The following is a 25,571-nucleotide window of genomic DNA, read 5'->3' as shown; positions in this document are numbered from 1 at the left end:
CTGAGATTCAGAATATTTTTTTTTCTTGTTTTCCTCCTCCAAAAACTAGGTGCGTCTTGTGGTCTGGTGCGTCTTATAGAGCGAAAAATACGGTATATTCCAATCTGTGCAATGAATAGTAATACTGTTTCCTTTATATGAAAGTATAATAACTGTTCTGGTTCAGACACAACAAGCCATGGTTTATCGGATAAAAAATGAGCCTTTCACCTGCATTCTCCTGCAGGTTGTTGTTATTTTAAAATACAATACAGAGGACCCTCCTGATATGAACTTCATTCGTTCAAGGGGTCTGTACGCACCCCAAAAAGTCTGCATCTAGAGGTGCCGCTTCTGCGCATGTGCATGGCCTGATAGAGCATTCTGCACATGTGTGTGCAGCGAAACCTGGAAGTATACACTTCTGGGTTTGCCACGTTCGCAACCCGAAAGTTACGTTACCTGAAGGTAACATAACCCGAGGGTCCGCTGTATTAAAAGCAGTTTAAACTTATTACAATCAAGAGAATGTGGTAGGTCCTAAAATATATATCTCAACTGTCCAAGGCCAGAGGAAAGAAGTATGTCTGATGAAAACTGCATAATGAAGGTGCCAGACACATCTCTGTGACAAGTATGATTGAAAGAAGGCTGAAGAGCCTATGTTGGGTCATGTAACTGTTCCAAATAAGATTGTTTCTTCTGTTTCTCTCTGATGCACATGCATAGTGGGGTTTTTTATTTGTCTTATAGAACAGAGCTCTGCACACCATTATGCCTGTGCCCAATTTTCGCCATGAGCTCTACATTGTAGAGTTTGAGACTCTTAATCTCAAAGTTGTGGGTTTGAGCCCCACTTTGGGCAAAAGATTCCTGCATTGCAGGGGGTTGGCCTAAACGATCCTTGTGGCCCCTTCCAATTCTATGACACTCTGATTCTACAATCTGCTCTTAGAGTGCCTTTTTCACTCCTGCATGCCAAACCAGCCGTTTTTGCCCTGCTTTCTGTGTCCACTGGATGTCTCTCTTGACCACCTTTCTCTTTCCTTGAGAGAATATCCCTGAAGTCTTTATGTATTGCGAACTTAATGAGTCCAGTCTTCTGTTTCTGCAGGACTGGTGCTAGGCAAGAGTATTTCAGTTACTGAAAGCAGCTCCCACCAGGTGGACGTTATTGTGAACGACACAGAATACCAGGGGCCTAACAAATCCCTGATGCTCCACTTCAATGTCACCATTCTTCCAATCAGCATCCAGTTTTCAAACGTGACATATCAGTTCACAGTGAACAGAAATGCTGCCAACTTTTCACAAGTAAGGATTGTGTGCTCTTTTGTTCCATTTGGAAATTCAATTTGGAATTTACAGTGCCGGAAAACGTTTATATAAATGAATATCCTTCAGAGGTTGATTATGTCCTTTGTTGTCTTTCCAACTTTTTTTAAAAAAAAAAAAAAATAGTACAATTTCTTGTGCCAAGGGCGGGCGTGTTTTGCTAAGGAGTGCTTCCTCTCAGGTTGGAAAGAGAGCACAGAGTCCCCTGCCATTTCTGGGGAGTTTCATTCTGGGGAGTTTCATTCCAGAAGGGAGATGTCTCAATGGCTACCCTGGTCCTCTTCTCATACAGCTTCTCAGCTCTGATGGTGCAAGGTGTAGAGTTTCTTCCTTGTTAAAGTCTGTCCACTGCTGCACTTCTAGACTTGTAGAAACCAGTCCCTCCGGTGACCAACCTCTAGGTTGAATATTGTAGTGTGTCAAACTTTGGGTGTGTGGGGTTGTTCTAGGGAGTCTTGAAAAGTGACATCATAGTAGGCAATTTCAGGGCCACTCAAAAGGTATGAAAATGTTCATATTAGGGATTTTGATCTTTTTTTTAAAAAAGTCCAGTTGTTTAGAAATCATCAAAAATTCAGTGCACCTCATGTGAGTCTTGCAGTGATGGCAGCTGGGTTAAGCACTAGGGAACCCTCCCTGCTGACTTCCACTGCTGGGCATATACCACCCATCAGCCTACCCTGTGCTAGATCATACTACTCCCTCATTTCCTACATATTTACCCCGTTATATGTTGTTCGTCTTTCAGTAGATCTAGAATACTAACTGAATGTACATTCTTTTTTTTTTAATGAATGGGCAAGATGAAGTGAAGGGCCCCTTTGTTTCATTCGTTTTTATTAAAGAAACGAATGCACGAGTTCCAAAATGATTCCAAGCATCGTATAAATAATCTGATAATCAAAACTATTTCAGCTTTCATCCCCACCCCCACCCCGCCCCTTATGAGTCAGAATAGGTCAGATGGAGGTTTCAGAGAGAGCAGGGTGTCAGGAGTCTGCCCGGTCTTCAGCTCAAACACATTGTAACCAAAGTGTCCAACACTCTGGTTGGTCTTTCCCCCCATAGAACCTTCCAATCATAGTGCTAAGGAGAGGGAATTGTGAAAGTCTATAAAAGAGAGAGAGAATGCTTGGGTTTTTGTTTTTGTTTTTGCCCCTGCAGATTTTCTCCTCCATTAATGAATATTTGCAGGTCTGTCTTTTGGTTGGTTTGTTCTTTGTCTTTCACAAAAACAGTTCCCACTCAGTCACCCCTTGCAGTTCCTTGAAACATTTTCAATCCACTTCGCACTGTATTACTCCTACCTCTCCCCACTCCCTTGTGTTTACTTACTTAAAGTATTTTCATCTCCCTCATCGCTTGACAAGGCTCCTAGAGTGGCGTATGTTAGATTGATAAAAACAGCAACATATGATTAAGGCAGTAAAAATAGGCTATTTAAAGAGGTGGCACTTACAACAATTTGCTGCTGCTTCCTCTCCTGCTCACAGGACAGTTGGTTTTTAATGGGCACCGGGAGAGGAAGAAGGGACCAGTCTCTCCCGATGAAGTGATTTGCAGTTTATATTTTAGAGAAATACATTAATTAAAAGTTACACAATCTCGGTAAATCGTACTCTAAGTAGATTAATGTTGGATAGCACCCACAGCCTGTGCAAGTGTATGAATTGGGGGAGACTGGGGGAGCAAGTGGCACCCACATAGTTGCAGAGCAATTTAAGCTTCATGGGTCCACAGTGGTTAATGGCTGCTGGTAATTTGTCAACGCAAAAACTGCTACATCCAAAATCCACTTGGCAGTGGCTGAAAGACACTGTGGCAAGCAGAAAACACCCACACCTGGCAGCGGACACAAAGACATAGAATTTCCACTGATGATACCAAATCCTGACGTACCACCCACCCAAAACACACACAACCACCAACACATGCACATAACAAGCACACCCCGGTGCAACACTGGAAACAAATGCATGTGCACACACTGGCACCCCTGAAATGCACAGCAATCACAGCCCCCACATGCTCCCCCACAAATCAAGAAACCATGACAACACAAAGAGAGCAATGCGAAGGAGAACTTTATTGGAGCCATGGAGCCATGGAAGCCCACACAGTCACAGCAGCATGCAGTAATGACAGGCAGACCAAATACCCCTTGCTCCCCTAGGGGACACCCCCTCTCAGGTGTGGCAGGTGGAGGTGAGCAGGCACATCATTAGAGGCGATGACACCACAGCTCACATCCTAACCATAGCTAGATTGATGGCCTTCAGCATTGGATAATGGAGCACCAGTCTCTCCCTGGTGGCCACCCAGGACCCTGGAGGTGGTTGCTGGTATGGCAACAGAGCATAATTCTCCCCCTGCAGCATGGGGGAAGAAGCAGAGCATGTCTGGAGTGGCTGAGCACGTATCATGCGTGCCGCCTATGGTTGATGCCAGGCGCCTCTGCAACCTGCGTGGTTGTGATCTGCAAAACAAAAGTCATACAAGAGTTAGCTTATAGACACAGGTGTCATGTTGGCTAGTGGCTTAGCAATCTTTTACTCCTGTTAGGCACCCACTGCAAAAAGTGTACCTAGTGTGGGGTTGATTTCCCCAGATTGGGCCCAGCCCATTACTTCCTATGTGACTTCAGCTGGCAGGGGTATTTATACTTGTCTGTTTTCCCCTCAACAGTGAAGGTCTCAGGTATGTTGTATCCTAACCTACCCAACACGGCAGACTTGGAGTTCTGATTGCACCTGGTGTGTTTTTGCTGCTCCTATGAGTGTCTTTAGTTGAATTTGCAAAGTTAGTTCTATTTACAGTTAGTTTAGATCACGGTTGGGCTTTGCCTTTTTATTGTCTATAAAATCGGTTCCCTTATTCTTTTCTGTCTAAAATTTCAGATAGGATCCTTTGGAGGAGAATTTCTGAAAGTTTAATGTTAATTGGATCGAGAAAACCCCCCCCAAAAAGTTGCAAAAGCAGCAAAACAGAAACTGGGTATCCTATTGAAGGCAATGGGAGATGAAAACTAAATAATATAAAAAATATATGAATGAAATAACTAAATAAATGAGGTTTTAAAAATAAGACTGAATGGATTAACCAAACTAAACATTCCTCTTCACCCCTATAATTAACTTTACAATGTTTCTCCCCCATTTGTGAACAGCATATAAAAATATACCGTATTTTTCGCTCTATAAGATGCACCAGACCACAAGACACACCTAGTTTTTGGAGGAGGAAAACAAGAAAAAAAATATTCTGAATCTCAGAAGCCAGAACAGCAAGAGGGATTGCTGCGCAGTGAAAGCAGCGATCCCTCTTGCTGTTCTGTCTTCTGGGATAGTTGCGCAGCCTGCATTCGCCCCATAAGACGCACACACATCTCCCCTTACTTTTTAGGAGGGAAAAAGTGAGTCTTATAGAGCAAAAAATACGGTACTTGGAATGCCTCCTCCTGAGTCTTGTAGATTGAATATACATTACAGATGCATTCCATATGTTTGTGCTTCAGGCTTGCTTCAGACTGGCTTTCATTTATCAGCATGTGGAGTTCAGGCATCGACTTATTTACTGTTTTGTCCTGTGGAAACTTTCTAATGCAGATTTTCAGGAAGAGAGGAAATAATCAAAATACTTGGGATCTTGAGCTTACCCTTCCATAAAAAGTGCCATTCAGTCTCTGTTTACAGACACAGGAAATCAGCACCCTCCCTTCTTCGTTCAATTTGAAGGGTGGTAATTGTAGGTAATAATTGTTACTGCCTTCTAAGGGGGGAAATAGCTAGCAAGCTTGCTCTCTCTGCTGTGCAGGTATCATCTCACCTAAGCCAAGTGCCCCATGCAAATGCCCAGTCATGTGCAGCCCCAGTTTGTTTGGTTCTTGCCCCAGGAGGGAAGGAGGCAAGCTTGTGCCTTCACCATATCAGGTTGGTACATAACCCGATGTGCATATGATTTGGGGCATAATATCTTCCCTCCTTCCTCTCAATTTGGATGTCAATTTAAGATCTGTAGCAAGGAATTTGATTCAAGCAGCTCACTCTCTAGAGGGTGGCACTCCACATTCTTGAAGTATTAAGCATAATCTGGAATGATTAGCTAGCACAGGGGGGAGTTCAGGATGAACTAAAGCAAAGGCGAAATGGCCTTTTGCCCCGAGGAGAATATGAGAGTATGAAGAAGCAATTAACCTTTGGGCTGATGCCATTTCTCCATTTTGACAGTCAAGTGAATGAATGAAGAAGCATGAACGTGGCCTGGCAGCAACCTGTCTCACATCAAAAATAGGATTTAACCCCCCCAATGGCTTCAAAAAGGAGGCGCTATCCACTTGTTCTCAGGCAAAATGATCACGTGTGATTTTTTAAGGAGGGAAAGTTGCTGTGAATCTCACAGTACACATACTTTCCATTTGGATTGCAGTTGAGGATAGAGAGACATACAAATGAAATGAGATGCTGTATCTTTTTAAATTTGTGTTTTCTTGTATGGTTGTAGAACAAAACATCTTGGGGCGCTAATTGAGCTCAGTTCATCAGATGTATGCATTGTTACCCTTGGGGTGTATGTGTGTATATGAAAAGAGAGAGATGGGATCTGTAAACTGTGTGCCCCAAAGGCCATTATAAATAGAGATACATAACCCATCTGTGCAAAGGTCAAATGTACATAATAGCATTTACCGTTAACTTTGCATTGAAATGTCACATGCCTTCTATACTGTGTGAAATCCATGGCTTTTGGGATCTGCTGTTTGCAGTGTTATCTTCTGCACTCCTCTCTGTGTGTGCATGTGTGTGACCTATCTACCAGGGAGATCACTCAGTGTGTCTTAGTCCGTGAAAGCTTATGCCACAATAAATCTGTTAGTGTTTGAGTTGTTGAATGTTGGCTACTGTCAGGTTGCCAATCACGAAAGTCCCTTTCAGTTGGCCCCACCTACTCGGTTGCAGTGTTTACATACATGAGAAAGAGCACACCACAAAGCAATTCCACCATGGTTTGATGAGTGTGAGAGGAGGAAAGCAATGCAGGGCCATAGAAAACCATGCTTTCAGCCCAGTCCTATGCAAGTCTGCTTGGAAGTAAGCCCTGCGGAATGCAAGGGATTTATTGACATACAAGTGTGGATAGTATGGCTTCAAATTTGGAAGCCCTGTGTAGATGCTTCTTCACATATTTAAATGTGGTTTCCCCAGCCACATGAGTAAGAAAATTACTGTTTCGCCTGCAAACAAGTATTCGTACCAATCCAGTTGTCATCAGATCCCACAGTGTGTGCAATTGTGTCCAGAGTTGCAGAGGATTAGCATCTCTGAATATATTGTTGCGTCTCTATGACATTAACTGTTGATAACATGCATGAGGCCACCATTAGTGCTGCTTCAGTATATTTGTTGTTGGTGGCATTTTTGATGATTTCCCTTTTTCTTTGAGCCCAGATAGGAAAAATCTGCATTGACAACTGCATGAGGTTTTATGGCGTCAACGTCACCTATAGCTTACAGACCCCCAATGTCAGCTGCTATGCTGTGGAGATTGCTCAGGGCCCTGAAGACCAGTATGGGACCCTCTACGTGAATGATTCTGGTGTGCTACAGAGACCTGACTGTAAAGAAATCCAGTACGCTGTACTAGCTAAAGAAGAGCAGAGCAGGAAGGAAGCGCTCACCCATGTTACCATTGTCCTTGATGGATCACGTAAGTTGTCTCTGGGCTTTGGTCTTGCCGGTGATATGAGCTCTGAATACGCAAAGCCTCCTATACTTGAATATGCAAAATATTTGGTTATTCAGGCCTTTTTATGCAGCAGCCCTTGCATGCATGTGAGATATAGGCCCCAGGGAGCCTGTAACACCCTCCCTTCTCTCACTCTGGACAGCAACACAGAACTGTGTTGTTGGATGAAATCCTTTGAATTCAAAGGAAAGAATGTGCTCTTTGCATTTTGTAAGCATTGGGTAGACTCTTACAGAATTTTCTGGTGGTGGTATAGCCCTTCTCCTCCTCTTCTTTGTAGCTATACATACCGATGATGGTTGCCCAGACTCATGTTCGATGAGCAAGACCCGATCAGAATGTGAAGAGTGTGGTGGCCTCGGAGCGCTAATGGGAAAATGCCAGTGGAGACAGGGAAGTGGTAAAGGTATGTCCAGACATTCAGCAATTGAATGGGAACCTAGAGTAGGGCAGATCTGAAGAGAGCATTGAAGAGCATGGGCAATTCTGTCACTGGGAACCTCAGTCAGATATCGAGGACATTCAGGGCATTCTTTGTAACCCTGAGTTGCAAACATATTAATATTAATTGATCATTTTATTCCTTGAGCAGCCTTTACTGCTGTGTGTGTGTGTGTGTGTGTGTGTGTGTATGTGTATTTTAGAGAGGTGATACTTAAAGATACTGGGAAATCAGATATTGTGATTGCAAACTATAAGAAGTCAAATACATTCTCCATTCCTCTCATCCTTCTCTTAGACAAACACTTTTGTATGAGATTTTGTGCAGGAAAGAAGAATAGCACTATGTCATCTATTACATAATCAGTAGAAATATGTCACTGATAAGATAGCTTTGTTTGGAGTGGCAGCATATGTATTTAAAGGTGAATTCCTTCAGACCAATATAGTAAATTGCCATGGAGACAACGTATATTAGGATCAGTTTGATTCAGTCTTGGAGGTGTACAGCAAGCAGCTGGAACAGTGGCTGTGATAAACCACACACACACACACACACACACACACACACACACACACACACAGAAGAATTACTATGTGCTTCTTCAGGGGGTGTTCCAAGGCCTGAAGGAACCAATTTGCCTTGTAAATGTTTGCTGCTAAAATTTAGCAAAGTCCTAATCAACTTATTTGAAGAGTTGTAGAAAGAGCTTTCAGATTCAGAAAGTCACCTGAACTGAAAAATAAATATAATTACAGTCTTCCCTTTGATGGTTTCATGCAGCATCACTTTAGGAAGAGTAAAGGGTAATTTTTCAGTAGCTCATCTTGCAGTGTAAAGATGCTGAGGCCACAACATGCTAAGTTCCTTCTTTTGTTTCTTGTTCTTAGGAATAACAACAAACTATTCCACCTGCACTCCAAGCATCAAGACCTGCCCGGATGCTATCTGTGACGCTGTTGAGAGCAGAGATAAAAAAATATGCCCTCAAGATTGCACAAGTATGGAATCGACACCTCTCAATTTTCTTTTCTCTTGAGTTTTGCTTTCCTACTTCTGGGTCAAGCTGTTGCTTTATCTTAAATGTGAACCAGGGCCAAAACGTTTACAACTGTCTTCAAGGTTGTGCAAGTTTCTTTTAAGGCAGATAACAGCTGTGTTACTTTTTGCATTCAGACTGATTTATGCAGGGTGCCTGTATAAATATTAGAATGTGCTTATTCTGTATTTTATTTTATTGTTTTTTGAAAATAGCCATGACCCAAAGAACTACTCTAGGAACATAACAAGAGATTTTCTATTTGGTTTTTCTCTGCTAGTTGTTTTATTTTGGTCCAACCACAGCCATTCTGCATTAGTGGCTATTTCTGAAGATGCCCAGAGTTTCAGGGTGGCTATCTCAAAAAAATGAACTGGAATTAAAAACACAACATAGATTCAAAATATTTTTTTAAAAGAAAGGTTATGTCTTGAAGGTACTGGTTTCTATTTTATTTAAATGTGATAATTCTCACATTAGGCTCTGATGTTGCAGCAGAACTGCACTATGAGTTCTAGTTCCATAGTTACTGGGTTGAGTGGTTATATTCAGTAATAGCATACATCCTGCCTGGATAGTTTAATGTTCAGTTAAAGGGTTATATAATGTAGTTATACTTAGCACTTTTGTTGAGTGCCTTGAGCCAGAGTGTCTCTGAGCACTCTGCAAAAGTTGTTAAGTATCTTTATTGCCATTTAAGATGAGGAAATATAATAGGAAAAAAGGCTAAACTGATTCTTCCAAGAAGTGAAAGGGGATATTATTTTCCTGGTTCTCCCATTATCCTCCTCCTGTGCGCTATACTGGGCTGAAGTCCAAATTTAATGTGTGTGTATTTCTTAGTTACCTATGTATTGTAGCTAAGTATGCTCAGGGTAGCATTCTTACGTTGCAGTCCTACATTTGACCCCCTTGGTTAAACTCAGTGGGATTTACTTTGAATAAGCAATGGCAATGGGCTGTAAGGGTTCCCAGCTATTCACCCATTCAGATACTGGCCTGGCATGTTGAGTCTCGGAAGACACAGGTGCACTCGTGTGTGACAGGTACACCTATCACATCATACATTATCTCTTGATACCCAGACCACAAATTAAAGGGGGGTTCATTGTTCTAGGGGCAGCTTGCCCTTGCACAGAACTGTGCAATAGTAGGAAGCAGACTCAGCACTGCGGTATTGTAAGCAAAATACTATGCTTCTCTTATATTCGGGAATGCCTGTGCACTTCTTAATGGATTCTCATCATCAGCTGGCACCGACTGGCTTGCCGAGCCTTGATGAAAAATCTTCTGTTTAAACATATGATTCCCCACATCCCTCTGCGGTAGGAACTTCCACTGGAAACTGCTGCAAGGTTCATTTTCTTATGAGGAGAGAGCACTGGAAACACAAGGCATTTTTGGGGGACATCTGTTTATTTACAAGTATACACACACTGAACATGGGGCAGCAGACAAGCACAGAGAGAAAATGCTCATCTATAAAATACAATCAGTTTTCCCCAAAGCAAACAGCATCCACTTGGACCACCCATCCAGTTTTTCCTGTCAGCTGCAAAACTCAGACCTTTGTCCCACTTACTGCTACATTCCAAAACCAGACTGTTTCTTCCTCGTCACGCATGCATGCATGCATTGGCAAAACATTGCTTTTTACCCCCACCCCCAGTAAGCAAGTATACCCTATATTTTCCCTTGGAAGCAACAATTCATCATTAGAGCACGTTAGAGGAATACATGCAGATGTTAGATGGGCAAAAGCTAATGGATAGTCCATTCTTTTCCTTGACACTCATACAACCCAATAATTTTCCCATTACACCTCCCAGTGGTCTTCCCAAACCCTTCCAGTTGTGTTTTACTACAACTTCCATTCCTGCCCTGACTGTTAGCTACCCTAGCTGGAGCTCATTGGAGTTGTATTCTGGAAGATGCCCGATTGAGGAAGACTGGCCGTTCTCCATTGCTTCCAAATCATCTCCTCCTTTCCATTCCTGTTTCTCTATCCTCCTTTGCTATGCTGTAGCATCAACCTGCCTTGTATTTTATTTGAATCTGTTCTTGAGCACCCAGCTGCGGCCACCACAATGGCACTTGGGGAATAAGTCCGTTCCACCTATTGCTGCAAGAGAAGTGATGCCCATTTCCAAGTGGTGTCCGTCTTTCCCGTTCCACCAGCTTGTGGGGAGGGGAGAAAGAAAGCTATGTTTTGCAAGCAAGAGCAGCAAAGCAGAGACGCTCCACTTGCAAATGCCAGCCTTGTCTCTCCCCTACCAGTCAATGAGAGAGAAATGAGCAGATCACCATGCCTGTGCTCAGTGCTTCGAAGTGTCCCTTGCAGTGTGGTTCCTGCTGCTGTGTTGTCACCAGGGTAGAATGCAGATTGCCACCCCCCTCACTTTGCCACCCAGGACACCAGCAGCGCTCCCCCCCCCACACCCTTAGTCCAGGTCTAGCAACATATTCTGTGCATAGATTGATGCATGCAGTTGCATGTGGATAAGCACCATTGATTTGCTAGGACTCAGTCATGGCATAGTGGGCAGGATTATAGCTTCTAAGACTATTTCCAGTAAAGTAAAGCTAGCAGTGGTGTAGCTGCTTTTGCATGTACAGCAAATCTATACACCATTGTGAATTCCATTTCACGTTTGTCTCTACTGTCATATTTTAAGGCAGGCTGTTTTGTGGCAGCAACTGATAATTATCATAATAGCTACACAAAACAAGGTCTCATGCGATTGCTTCTTAGAGCTAAGCCCCAAAGACAGATGCCACTTTTCGCACCCAGGTTTGTTTCTCCTGTTTTTACAAACGAAATTTCAAATGCTCAACAGAATAAACACGCAGAACATACTGATATGACATATTGAGCCCTGGCTGTGGAATGGTGCATGCTCACATTTGTGTTTAATTTAGGGACCAACATTGTTGGTGGCCACCAGAAAGGCCTGAATGGACTGGGAATCAAGGCAGGACATGGAGTTTGTCACTGCTTTCCAGGAACTAGCTGTTACTGCGAGAAAGATGATATCAGAGGTAAGTCTGAAGTTTATTTACTGACTTTACGCTTGTGCTATTGAATGCTCCAACACTTCCACCTTTGATAGATAAACAATTCTATGTGTGTGCTCTTCCTCTTTCTCTCTCACATGTACATGGGATGGAAGGGTGCATACAGGACACAACTGCAGATGGAAGCTGAAGGATAGTGTGTTTCTTCCTGCAAGGAAACATTCAGTACACGAGATTTTGATGTAGGAGCACATTGAAATGAGTGATCATCCTCATGCCTTCGCTAATGGAAATAAACTTCCACACATAACTGTCACCATCTCCTTACTGACTGCCCTCAGGTCACTGTGTGCTGGTTGTGGATTCTGAGTTCCACATGCCTATGACTTACAGCTGGGATATGTGCTCTCCACAACACCCAAAAGTATCTCCCTGACTATACTGTAAAGCAGCACACATTGCATGAGTTGGGGGCAATGGTGTTGTGAGCTTCCTTGCCCCAAAGCTTTGTCAATGGCAAGCACTCATAAGATGCTGGCTGCAACTCATTTGCTAATAAAATCAGCTTCCGGGGGATGGGAAATTCCCTGTGGCCATGTACACTGATTGCGCTATGGTAATAGTAGTAGTAATACAATATGGGGATAATTATTCTGATGTTTAGATTATCATTTTTAAATAGAGATGGAAATGAAGAAAGAGCAAGCACTTTTAATTTTCCAAGGACTCTCCCCCCCCCCCCCCATTTAATGGCTGACATTATCCTTTAATTAACTCTTGATCAAAAGGAAGATTGAAGAAAATTAAAGATTGAGTGAGATGGGACTAAAAAGAACTAAAGACAGAAGGAGTATCTCAAGCTAAACAGTTGGCTTGATTTGGCAACACTGATCAATGCAGCCTGCTGATTTTAGGGAGCAAGTACAGCAGCTTTTTAGCAACAGTGAAAGCTGCTTTAACATTTGAGAGTATGTTAGGTAGCTGATGTAGGTGTTCCTCTACTTCCCAAGTTGTTTTCTCCTAATACTTGCTTTCAATAGAGATGCTTTAAATGTGATTTTTAATTGGCATGGAAAGGAAAAAATTGTGGCAAGTGCCATGACCAAATTATTCTTTATCCACAGAGCCATTGTGTGATTACATGTGCAAAACTGTGATTGCAGGAGGAGTCCTGCTATCCTTCATTATTTCGGTACTCCTTTCTTCCTACTTCATCCATCGCTATCACAAGAATTCTCCAAAGCCACCTATTGCTTCTGCAGAGATGACCTTCCGCCGCCCTGCCCAGTCATACCCCATAAGCTACTCATCGACAAATGTCCGTCGACCGTCAATGGACTCTGAGAACCAGATGTCAGTAGACACATTTAAAATACCTGTAAGTTTTTCCAGTTTTCAGCTGCTTACCATTCAAGGCATATGGAGAACCAGCTTCTATTTACTACTGCTGATTTACCAAGTGTGAGGAAGAGTTCCTGGTTTACTCCCACCATTGTATTTATTTTTCAAATCCTTCTAACAGCTGCCGCCATGTATCTTTACTATGTCTGCTGTTTACTAGAGCCTTAAATCTACATAGTAGCAGTGGTACTTTCAGTATGGCATAAAACAAGCCAGGTTCACAATATAAGTAAATAAAAGTAACAAGTTGTTCTTTAAAGGGTAAAATAAGGCAAATATTATACCATACCCTCCAACATTTCTTCAAGGAAAATAGGGACATCCCATTCCATAATGATAATTTTACTGTTTATAATCCACACATCTTACTGGGTTGCCCCAGCCACTCCGAGCAGCTCCCAACATATATACCGTAAAAGCATTAATTTTTTTAAAAAAAACTTCCTGATACAGGATTGTCTTCAGTTAGCTCAGGGGTCAGATAACTCCATACCCTCCAACATTTCTCCAGTGAAAATGGGGACATCCTAAAGAAAAGTGGGACATTCCAGGATCAAATAAAAAACTGAGATGGCTTGTCTAAATCAGGGATGTTCTTAGAAAATAGGGACACTTGGAGGGTCTTCTATACTTAAACCAGTTACTGATTCTTGAAGATTTAGGTTTGCTCTAATAAAGGCTACTGTTACTTTAAATGGTAAGGTAAAGGTAAAGGGACCCCTGACCATTAGGTCCAGTTGTGACCGACTCTGGGGTCGCGGTGCTCATCTTGATTTATTGGTCGAGGGAGCCGGTTTACAGCTTCCGGGGCATGTGGCCAGCATGACTAAGCTGCTTCTGGCGAACCAGAGCAGTGCACGGAAACGCCGTTTACCTTCCCGCCGGAGCGGTACCTATTTATCTACTTGCACTTGACGTTCTTTCGAACTGCTAGGTTGGCAGGAGCAGGGACTGAGCAACGGGTGCTCACCCTGTTGTGGGGATTCGAACCGCCGACCTTCTGATTGGCAAGTCCTAGGCTCTGTGGTTTAACCCACAGGGCCACCCACGTCCCTTCACTATAAATGGTAGTCGCTTGTAAATATGGAAACTTGCACAGAAGTGAAGGAGAGGAGGAGGGTGGGAGAGGAAAAACTGGCAGCAGGGAGGGAGGGGGAGCAGAAATGAATGGAAGGAAGAGAGAGGAAAGGCCCCTCTTCAAGAGATCAGTTCAGACCTCTGGCAAGAGTAATCTTGTCCCTTGTCTGATAGTTGATAGCTGTCTTGGGCAGAGAGATATACAGAAGGGGGGCAGAAAGAGTTAAGGGGGGCCCCCACCCACAAGGGACACTGCCCCCACCTACAGCTGGCATGCAGCTACCAACAATTTATCCCTTAGTCAATGCAGGGGGTGGGAATCCTATGCATGATGCTACTTATTAATATAATTCGTTCAGTTTCCTTTCTTCGCGTATGGCCAATATTCATATGGAGTTTGAGATCTTGGAAAACAACTTGCTGCAAGTTTATCTGCCTGAAAATTAGACCCATATGAATAGAAAACGTTCCATTCAATTCTGTGGTTGTTCCACCTAATACAATAGCTTGTTTGTTAGTTGTACGTCCTTTGGTATGGAACCATAAATGACCGCTTGTTCTACTGGAATGAACAATTAGATTACAGTTAACTAGTCCCTCCAGAAGTCTGCAACTAATTATTTTAGCGTTTCCTAGCAACCTGGTTTGGCTGCTCCTCACTGCAGCTGTATCAGCCATACTAGTAAAATACTAAAACCCGTTTGCTTGCTTGAGAAAATTTCAGCTTTTAAAAAGTCAAATGAATAGCAGTCTTTTTAAAAATAAAAAGATAGCTTGCGGTCATCATGGCCACCTGCATTTAACCGGAGCTTTTGTTTTACTATGATTTGAGACTACATGTTTGCATACGAAGTTCTACTGACTAGGTCAGGAATGGCCAAACTTGGGTTTTCCCGGCCCTCTTGCTATCCTTCCTGTGTCATATTAGGAGTCTCACTTGCTATGCATTGCTGCTTCCTACTTGGCAGACAAGCCTTTCGTTTGCCATGGGGAAGAAGGGTGACTGCAGAGAGCCTTACAGCACACAGCCTGACACACACAAGCTGACATAGGGAAGAATCGCAGGGGCCGTGAGAGCCACATGCTGTACCCCCCCCCCCATTTTCTAAAAAGTGACCTCTTATCTCTCGGGGGGGGGGGTCACTTCCGACAACACTGACTTGGCTGAGCACCATGTAAGAGAACCACAGGCTGTTTTTGCACCAATAACAGGCCACCCCTGAGGCCTCTGTGTCATTGCAAAGGCCTCTGAGATGACTTGTGTGTTACTAGCTGGAGGATGAGGTAAGATTTGGCACGTGACATTCTCCAGCCTTGCTTGCACAATGCAGGCTCCCTTTCCAGCCAGGTTCTTGAACCTGGCTAGACTTTTGTAGGTGCAGCCAATATACTGGGGTAGGAGAGCTGAAAATACCGTATTGGCCCAAATATAAGCTGCACCTTTTTAATTGGAAGGGAAAAAAGAAAAAATACCTGAATAGAAGCCGCTCCATTCCTCGCTGCTCCTGGCTGCATACTGGGGGGGGGGGGGGAGCTGCGCTGCTTCGCTGGCAGCCTTTCCCCTTCCCCGCTGTCTCCCTTCCCAACCTCAGGGGAGAGGACGGGGGACTATGTGTGGGGCAGGCGCCGCTTTGCCGCGCTCCTGGCTGTATACCGTAAGGTCGTGAATATAAGCCGCACTTTATCTTTTCACGGTTGGAATTTGGGGGAAAAGTGAGGCATATATTCAGGCCAATACGGTAATAACAATATATTTCACATCTGGCAACCAAGGCACCCCTTTGGTTTCAGATAGTACATGGGTTGTCAAGTCTAAAAAGCCCGGGACACAGAATTTTAGAGGCCTCTAGCAGCCATGGTGGCTCATTCACCAGAAGTAATGCATTTAGCTTTAACTCTGGAAGTGTATACTCGATTCTGACCAAACTAAGCCTACTGATGTATATTTTGCTCTAGGAGGCTTAGTTCGGTCAGAATTGAGTATGCACTTTCAGTGTTAGTGCTAAATACATCACTTCTTGTAAATGAGCCACCATAGCCACTGGCATTTGCCCTGGGCCACTGGAATAGAATGAGGTAAATAAATAAATAAACGGTCACATAAAAATGAAGAGTAGCATTAATAGTGGAAATATTTTTCAGACCCATATGCTACCTTAATTTGCACCAAATAATTTTATGGAATCTAGTTTATGAAATGATCACAGACACAGAGTCACAGGTTACCAACCTTAAAAGTCCCGTTATAAGCTATGTGGCAAAAGCATCCAAATTAATAATGCTCACTTAATGCCTAAGCAAAACAGAATTCTGTTTAAATGGTAATCTGGTGCATATACATGAAAGGACAGAGGGTGAAGGCTCAGTTCCAGGAACATTAAGCTCAATGTGGTTGCTAGTGTCATAACCTTAAAAATCCTTCTCTGCACAACGGGGAATCAATGTTGGAGGCATTTTGGGGAGCTTTTGCCAGTGAAACACTGTCTTTTTGTGCATCTCATTTGTCTCCCTAGGCTATATTTAGATGTTAGGGGATGGTACTTTCATAGAGGCATGTATGCTGTTTGCTTTTGTTTCACTGTTGGTTTATACAGTCATCACTGTTCTGTGACTGTCAGGCTTGATAGGTTCCCGAAACAGAAAGGCAATTGTCTGAGATGAATGGTTGAATTCTAAAACAAGCCTCCCTTCCCCTTCGGTTTCCTCAAGCTTATAAAACGGGGAAATATTTTTACCCAAGAGCATTTACTTCTCATTTCTGGCAACACTGATGGCAGGAGTGCAGATAGTTTTCACCCTAATTGCCACCTATCATATGCATATACTGGCTTCATAGTTTTATAAAAGGCAACTGCACCTGGGAACTTCAGGGTTGGGAACTAGTCCAATAAATTTCCATGGATTCTGTGTGATCATGCCTCAGAACCTTCTTCAGTGCAGAAGGAGTGTGTCACTTCAGCCACTGTGTTTGGCAAGCAGGGGAAAAAAACCATTTGGGTTGGCCTGGTCTGGTATATATTATTGCTCTGCCAAAAGTTATCCTCTGTGGTTTTTTCAACCATTATCCATCAGTTAATAAGAAAAGAAAGTGAAGGTTGTCTCTAGGCCTGGGCAATATATCAATATGAGGAGTACGAGGAGCAGACTGTGTTGTCAGCTTCACTCAGTAGGCAGCACTGGTGAAACTGCCACCACTCCTGAGTCCCTCTGCTAGCAACTTTCTCCAGCGAGTTGTTAGCAGAGGGACTCAGGAGTGGTGATGGCTTCACCAGCGATATATCAGGGAGTGAAATCGCCATCCCACTCTGCCCTCATACTGCACAGAAGGACAAAAAGGCTGCATCTGCATCTTCTAACTGAGGAGTGTTCAGTTACCGCTCCCCTTAACTGAGTAGTTAAAGGCTTCCCCAGCCCAGCGCTGCCTCCCACAAAAGCGGGGAGAGCTCTGGGCATTGGGAGCCCCTCTGGGCATTTACTGGGGATTGGGAGCCCTCTTGTGCCCCAGCTAAGCGCACAAAGAAGCTGCCTTGTCCCAGACTGCTAGGGGCTGGGGTGAAACCACCTCAGCTCCCATGATGAGAGCTGTGGTGATCTCACCAGGTGCCTGGCAGGCTGATGGCAATGCAACTTGTTTTTTCAACAGCACGGTATATTGGCAGGCCACGAAATTTGGCTGGTGATATACCACGATGCTGAAAAGTTTATATCGCCCAGCCCCAGTGGACTCATTTTAAAGATATTGGGGGGCGGGCAGATTAAGGTGAAAGGAAGGGCTTCCTTTAAAACAAAATCAGTGAGTGTATTGCTCTCTGGCTCCTAGTAGCTCAGCATCCCCAGGTCCCTGTGCTTCAATTAAAGCCCAGGTATCTCCTCCCTTAGGGCTTTTTCAGATCAGGAAGCACAAACAGCCAAGGAAAGGGGAGAGTGCTGGAGAAATGTTTAATGGAAAGAAAAACACACATACAACGCTTGGCTAACTTGCAACAACCATAAGATAAGCTCAATCTTACACCCACTGTATTTTTTTTAAAATAATAATCTAAAATTACCTGCTAATGAGGCAGAAAAGCAGAAACTTCTTTTGCAAGGAAATATAACTATTGGCAGATTAAACAAGGTATTGGGGCCTTTCTTCCCCATTTGGCAGAGAGAGAAGGCAGATTGGAAACTGTATCGGATGACCTGCAGTGGAAAGGAGAGGGAAGTGCCCCCATCATATGCTGTTACTCTTCTGTCTCGTGAAATTTACTTTTCCTCTAACACAGGAAGATCCAAAGTGGGAATTTCCTCGGAAGAACCTGGTGCTTGGCAAAACACTTGGAGAAGGAGAATTCGGGAAAGTTGTCAAGGCAACTGCTTTCAGGCTTAAGGGAAAGGCTGGCTATACTACTGTTGCAGTCAAAATGCTAAAAGGTACTTTTTCTGCAAGTGCCTAGAAATATCTACAAATGATTTGGTAACATATGACAGAGGTCCAGCTTGGAAGCAAAAAGCTGCCGGATCCCACATACGTTCCAGCCGGATGTCCTAAAGCATTCTATTTATATTCTGACATTTTCCCCTGTGCTTCATTGATGAGGGCAGTCGCTTCCACGGGGCACAAGGGCAACTTGACTTAGCTTGGCCAATGTAGCTCACTTAAGTTGTCATCTCAACAGAGGCGTTTCAAGAGCATTCTAAAAATGCTGCGCTTTTCAGCTTTAGCTGAACTCTTTCCTACAGATACTTTAGAGCACAGTATAAAAATAGCACCTCATTGTCACACAAAAGATGCGAAAGAGCAACATGCTCACCAGATCTTTCTGTCTAACTATAGCTGCTCTATCGATATACAATGGCCAGATCTAGAGTATTTGGTTTGTCACAGCAGAGTGTGACAGACGCGAAGCAGTAGCTTGGGAGGAAGGCCAGCTTGCCCATGGGTATGCCCATTGTTCCTTTTGCTGTCCTTCACCTGCCTTCCTTTTCCTGCATGCAGAATGGTCGGGAAACTCTTAGCTTAGATATATCCAGAGTGAAGAGAGAAAGCATTTGGCCTGGTGCAATGCCACGTCCCCTTTCCCAAGCACATTGGCATTGGGCTGCAGTATATCAGGGGAAGCAGTGATGGGTGAACCAAGGGAGATGAAAGGCAGTATTACCCATCTCTGCAAAGTAGTAATAACAATTTCAAGTTATGAAATGGTAGGTCTATGAAAAAGCTGAAGATCATCTAGTTGAGATATCTGTACCAGGCAGAATGTTATAAACCTCAAACAGCAGTTAAGGCATTATTAGCCTCTTGTTGGCATCCATCTGTCTTGAGAGACAATGGGGTGTGCCTCCGAGGTGAAGTCAAACTGCTGGAGAATCACTGTGTCTGCTGTGGCTACAGAGATCAGTAACTCATAACTGTTGCCTTGTGTGCTGTGTTTGCTTTGTAAGCAACACCAAAGTGACCTCTCAGGGGCGCAAGCTTGGGCAGTGTGTATGGAGGTCCTGGGCTGCCCAGATGAGAGCCTTGTTGATGTGGTCCAAAGGAAAGCACAGCAATACATTGGGCACCAGCTTGGCTGCCGGAGTTGCTAGGAGATGGTGTACTGGACGCCATCCAACCATCTTAAGGACTCCAAATTTGGGTAGACTTTACTCCTTAGTCTTGTCGTCTCCCAAAGATGTCCTGCAAGGTAGAGGGACATTAACCTGTATCACCCAGTTAATATTGTGACCAAGCAGGAGCCAGCTATCATCATGCCTATAGTGCAAAGAGGAAGCTTAGTAAAGGTAAAGGTACCCCTGCCCATACGGGCCAGTCATGTCTGACTCTAGGGTTGCGTGCTCATCTCGCTCTAGAGGCCATGAGCCGGCGCCGTCCGAAGACACTTCCAGGTCACGTGGCCAGCTTGACGAAGCTGCAGCTGGCGAGCCAGCACCAGCGCAGCAGGCAGAAACGCCGTTTACCTTCCCGCTATAAAGCGGTCCCTATTTATCTACTTGCACTTAAGAGTGCTTTTGAACTGCTAGGTGGGCAGGAGCTGGGACCGAACGACGGGAGCTCACCCCACCGCGGGGATTCGAACCGCCGACCATACGATCAGCAAGTCCTAGGCACTGAGGTTTTACCCAAATTCTCAGCATCTGCTTCCAGGTTCCACTGAGTATGCAGTAACAGTGTCCGTTCGCCTGTCCCCCCCCCCAAGAACAAGGGGATATTAGCAACAGACCTGACTTTTTGGTGCTGAATCATCTGCAAAATATTACTAAAAGAGGAGCAGTTTCAGTTAGATTTCTTCTTTAATGTTCTCAAGTGGTCCTCACTGTTTCCCTTTAGCACCACATCGCAGCAACTTTTTCAGGCAAGATACTCAAAGCCATCAAAGAATACAGGAGCTTGGATAGGAGCAGTTTGGCCTGCATTTGTTCCCTACCTGCTACATCTTCCTTTGCAATAGAATGATTAGAAGGTTAGGGCTGAGACATGAGGGGTTGTTATAGCAACCCAACTGTTAAAGGTGGGTGTCGGTTAGAGAATCTAGTGGAGCAAGAGTTTTCAAGACAATCTAAGATTCTTTCATGAAAATAAACAAGCCTGATTCACTTCATGCCTCTCAGTACCCTCTTCTTTGGCTTGGAGGAGGCTAATTTTTTCCATGTGGGTAGAAATCAAGGAAGCACTTTCAGTCTCTCTATACATTATTCATTTAAGGCATTTTAAACCTGCTCTTCATCTGAAAAAGGCTCCCAGAGTGGTTTACATAAATAATTAAAACAAGGAACACCTTGCCCCTAATTTGTTTAAGATGGTTATTTGCAGCCAGTAAGTGCCAGAGATCCAGGTAGTATGTCAGTATTTCAATATTATGGGAATAGTGCTTGTAATTAATATATGGTATTTCTTCTATTGCTCTGTTCTGCAGAAAATGCTTCCCAAAGCGAGCTGAGAGATCTGCATTCAGAGTTCAATCTTTTGAAACAGGTCAACCATCCACATGTCATTAAACTCTATGGAGCTTGCAGCCAAGATGGTAAGTGAGATTCACACATTATACAAGTGGGGACCATTTTAGGCATGTCCAATTTAGCATGACTGCTGACGCATGGGTCCTTTTGGACCTGGAAGAATGGGGTGGGACAGGGGCAGGGTGGGCTTATGTGCATTCTGTCGATGTGCGCTGTCCAGAGCTGTCGATGTGCACTGTGACCTGGAGCGCAAGCAGCGTGGAAATGAGGGTTGCCTGTATATAAAATAAGAAAGAGACGGTATGTAATCCCCAGAGTGCCACAAGAGAAATACAAGCTTGGCACAGTCAATCAATCAGTTTTTCAGTCCTGTGCCCCAAAGTATCCATCAGCAGAGGAGGCTGCCTTTTATTTCTACTTTCACTGCTCTGGTCATTCCTACTTCCAAACATATTCCACTGGGGGCCTGTTTTTGGGCCCTACCTTCGCATTGGATGCGATTGCTTTTCTGGTGAAAAGATCAACAGAAATCTAGGCTAAGGAGGCGGCTTGCAGAATCACCGGGCTTTATTGGACAAAGGTGCTGCCGGCTTAGATATTGAAATACTCCCATTACATGTGTATTAGTCAGCTAAAATGGTAGTACCTGTGGCCACCTGCTTTGGACATGACAGGGACACTTTCACAGTGATAGGTACAATCCAGCAAAACAAGTAAGAAACACACCTACACCTTACTGATAACTTTATCGGATTTGGTCAATTACTGTATTGGCCCGAAAATAAGCCACACTCGAATATAAGCCGCACCTTTAAAATTGGAGGGGGCACGGGACAAAAGAAATACCTGAATATAAGCTGTTCCCTTCCTTGCTGCTCCTGGCTGCATGCTGGGTGGGTGGGTGGGTGGGAGGTGCACTGCATTGCTGGTGGCCTTTCCTGTTCCTCGCTCTCTCGCTTCCCAGCCTTGGGGGAGAGGACGGGGGGGGGGGGACTACACATGGGGTGGGTGCTGCTTTGCTGTGCTCCTGGCTGCATACCATAAGGTCACGAATATAAGCCACACTTAAACTTTTCATGGTTGGAATTTGGGGGAAAAGTGAGGCTTATATTCAGGTCAATACAGTAAGTGACAGATGCTTAGTTTAGAAATAATATTCCATAGGACGGTGCAATAAAACAGCCGGAGGGGGAATTAGTCTGGTAACTTAGGCATTCGTTTCAATAGATCTGATGGCAACTGTTGTTGCATAGCAACAGTCTCACATTTGAAGGGGAACTGTGCCTTAAGGGACTGGCATGTGATTTGTTATACTGCCATACTGAAGTTGGTTGATTTGTGCAGCCGTATATTCAGCAGCACCCCCAGTTTCTGAACTTGCTAATCAGCCACATTCATTATATGTTTCCATATGGCACAATTTATAAGAATTTCATTTGTGGCTGACAGCATGTGGGGAAGGTTTTTGTCGTCTCCAAAGCCCTGGGAGCAGGGTTCCATTGGAGTCCCTGGGGTCAGAGTTTTAGTGTCCTGCTTAGCATCTTGTCCCTCCTATGGCAAGCACAAGCAAGATATATTACACAAAGTCTATGCAGATGTATTTAATTCGAATAATGTATACAGGCTGCAGCATCCTGCTTTTGTGTATATAAAATTTGGATTCATTTGGCCTGGAATTTCAGGGTGTTGTTATTTTTAAATCGGCGAAGACACAAAGCCCTGCCTAACAAAGATAAATACAGAGCTAGGTTTTAAGGTTGGTGAATGAGTAAAATTGATACAAGCTTCACACGCTCTTGTTAGCCTGGTACAATAGGGGAGAATGCTAGGAATCCTGCTGTTTCTGGTTTGGATGCTTATATTCTCTACATTCTGTTAAAGCTGGGATAGGAGAGCTTTGAACCTCCAGGCCTCTGTGTTCAATATTGTAGCATGGGGGAAAGCATTCATGTGGGTGGCTATGATGAGGCAAAGCTTGCTAATGGACTGAAATGTCAGGATCCTTTCTGCAGGAATCTATACTTGAGAGCTTTAACAAACCACTGTAATTAGTGTGCAGGGAGCACGAGATACTGTGAGGATTACCACAGGCTGCAGAAAATAATGTTCATACCTTAAACTGAGTGCTTTTGATTGGTTTCTCTGCGCAGACCAATTTGCATAGAAATCTTCCTTAAACATTCCATAAAACCAAGGAAACATCACAATTTATCTGTCTGACTTTGGAAGAAGTGCAGCGTAACACCATTGATTGCTTTTCTTAGACAGGATACCCAAAGGCATGTTCCCAGAAATAAGCACTTTTCATTTCAATTGCCTGTCTCCATGGTGGGAGAACACTTCTGAACATAAGAGTTCACCTTATAGCACTGGGTTTTGTTGTGCTCTTTTTCATAGAGAAGTTTATATAATGTTCCTTTGGTGGGGTAGGAGAGCTGGAGGGTGGGGGAAAATCACATCTGGAAACCAGTGTGCCCCTTTGGTTTCAGATAGTACATGGGGTAGATGAGTCTAAAAAGCCCAGGACACAAATTTTCACAGCCCTCCAGCAGCTATGGTAGTACATTTACCAGAAGTATTGTATTTAGCATTAAGTGTATAGTTGATTCTGACCAAACTAAGCCCCGTAGGATTATGTGCAAATAAGCTTTATATTCTGATTTGCTTGATGTGCATAATTTAGGCTGTAGTGCTGCAAGGGAGTAAGACCCGTGGATCTTAGTGGGACTTAAGTCTGAGTAAGCATGCATAGGACTAGACTGTTAAAACAGGTAACAAAATTAAATGGGTTTTTGGGGGTGCAGGTGTTTGTTTGTTTTTAAGTACAAGGTGTATAAATCTTGCTGATATGCTGCTTTACTAATTATTGAGAACAATAATTTTTATGTATCTTTTTATGCCTCAGGGCCTTTGTACTTAATAGTCGAATATGCTAAATATGGCTCCTTGAGGAGTTTTCTGAGGGAAAGCCGAAAAGTTGGGCCCAGCTATATGGGGAGTGATGCCAACAGGAATTCCAGCTACCTGGACAATCCAGACGAGCGAGCCTTAACCATGGGTGACCTGATCTCGTTTGCATGGCAGATATCTCGCGGAATGCAGTACCTTGCTGAAATGAAGGTATGGCGTCCCTCATCTCACCCTCTCTTTGTGGCCTTCCAAGTAAGCATACATGACAGTTAAACGTCTTTCTTTCTTTTCCCCAAAGCTTGTACATCGTGATTTAGCAGCCAGAAATGTTTTAGTAGCCGAAGGGCGTAAGATGAAGATTTCTGACTTCGGTTTGTCAAGAGATGTTTATGAGGAGGACTCTTACGTCAAGAGGAGCAAGGTACAAACACGGTCACTGGCAGCCTGGGATTGATAAGTTGATAAGGAAACTATACACATTAGTAAGAGAACTTCTGGACACAGCACATTGAAACATGTCTAGCAGGACTCATCAGTGCACAAACTTTTGTGTGCCTTGAGATTGTAAAAAGGAACAGCTAATATGGGTTGTGTAAAACCTGTGTAAGTAGCCTTCTGTTTTTGATCTTGTGCAAGCTATTTACTTTCAACCCAAGGGTTTCCCTGGTGCATCCATGTTTTGCTGTAATCCATATGAATGAAATGCACATTTTCTGATAAAAGGCATATGAGACTACTTGACAACATGCATGTTAAATGTGACAAAAGTGAAATGAAAACAAATGTGACATGAGAAGCAGTGCTAAACAGAACTTGCAAGCAGTAATAGTTCTTTATTTTCCTGCCAGGGTCGGATACCTGTGAAGTGGATGGCAATTGAATCTCTCTTTGATCACATCTACACAACACAAAGTGATGTGTAAGTCTATGTATTTATGTTCCCTTTCATGCAACTTTGTCTTTGTACTCATGCTGTGCCAGAACACCTCGGGCTGAAGAGGCCATCTGCTCTATAGCCCTACTGTAGAAAACAGAGTAAGTTGTAGCAGGCTGGATAGTCAGCTTCTCAATCACAAGATACCCAGCATCTCCTGCAAGGAGGAGATTAAACCTTAGCTAGCAGTAACTCAAGGTTTGTTTAACAAGCTTTTACTGGCCAAGGCATTCATGAAGCCTCACTTTCAGCTAGCTTTCTGCAGTCCTTCAAACACATTTGCTGTAACACTGGACAATATAATGTCAAGGCTGAATTTCCCTAGAATCAGAACCCCTCTAACCCAGGGATGGGCAACCTTTTTTCTGTCAAGGGCAGCATTCATAGAATTGTAGAGTTGGAAGGGAGCACCAGGGTCATCTAGTCCAACCCCCTGCAATGCAGGAATCCTTTGCCTAATGTGGGCTCGAACCCATGACCCTGAGATTAAGAATCTCATTCTGTACTGACTGAGCTATCCCATGCTTGAGGGCAATCTGTCAAGGCTGCATGCCCACAGTAGGCAGGGATAGAGCCAAAAGTGGGCACAGCCACCCATTTTCTTTGTCCAGCACCCTGTTTTCTTTCCCCTTCCCCATCAAATGAGCTGCTAGCAGAGGGACAGGTCACTCTTGCCACAACACTGTAATGATGAAGGGGGGGGAGACCTTTAATCACTTGCTGCCACAGCGTCATCCTTAGTCTACATGATAGTTCCA

The 25,571-nt window shown here is 43.8% G+C and overlaps 1 protein-coding gene across 6 annotated transcripts in view; it reads left to right on the top strand.

The window, feature by feature from the left end:
* Positions 1–25,571, top strand: part of RET (ret proto-oncogene) — a 115,793-nt gene that overhangs the window by 77,069 nt on the left and 13,153 nt on the right. For all 6 annotated transcript variants that reach the window (XM_081004869.1, XM_081004868.1, XM_081004870.1 and 3 more), the window contains 11 exons: positions 1,094–1,293; positions 6,759–7,017; positions 7,337–7,462; positions 8,389–8,499; positions 11,457–11,576; positions 12,677–12,930; positions 18,296–18,443; positions 20,927–21,034; positions 23,875–24,089; positions 24,178–24,300; positions 24,728–24,798. In XM_081004869.1, coding sequence (XP_080860995.1) covers positions 1,094–1,293; positions 6,759–7,017; positions 7,337–7,462; positions 8,389–8,499; positions 11,457–11,576; positions 12,677–12,930; positions 18,296–18,443; positions 20,927–21,034; positions 23,875–24,089; positions 24,178–24,300; positions 24,728–24,798 — 1,735 coding nt within the window. The remainder of the gene's footprint in view (positions 1–1,093; positions 1,294–6,758; positions 7,018–7,336; positions 7,463–8,388; positions 8,500–11,456; positions 11,577–12,676; positions 12,931–18,295; positions 18,444–20,926; positions 21,035–23,874; positions 24,090–24,177; positions 24,301–24,727; positions 24,799–25,571) is intronic.

Source organism: Podarcis pityusensis (assembly GCF_964106645.2).
Source record: "Podarcis pityusensis genome assembly, chromosome: 5".
Lineage (NCBI taxonomy): Eukaryota > Metazoa > Chordata > Lepidosauria > Squamata > Lacertidae > Podarcis > Podarcis pityusensis.
The sequence above is the reverse complement of the archived record's forward strand: the minus strand, read 5'-3'. Positions and strand labels throughout refer to the sequence as shown.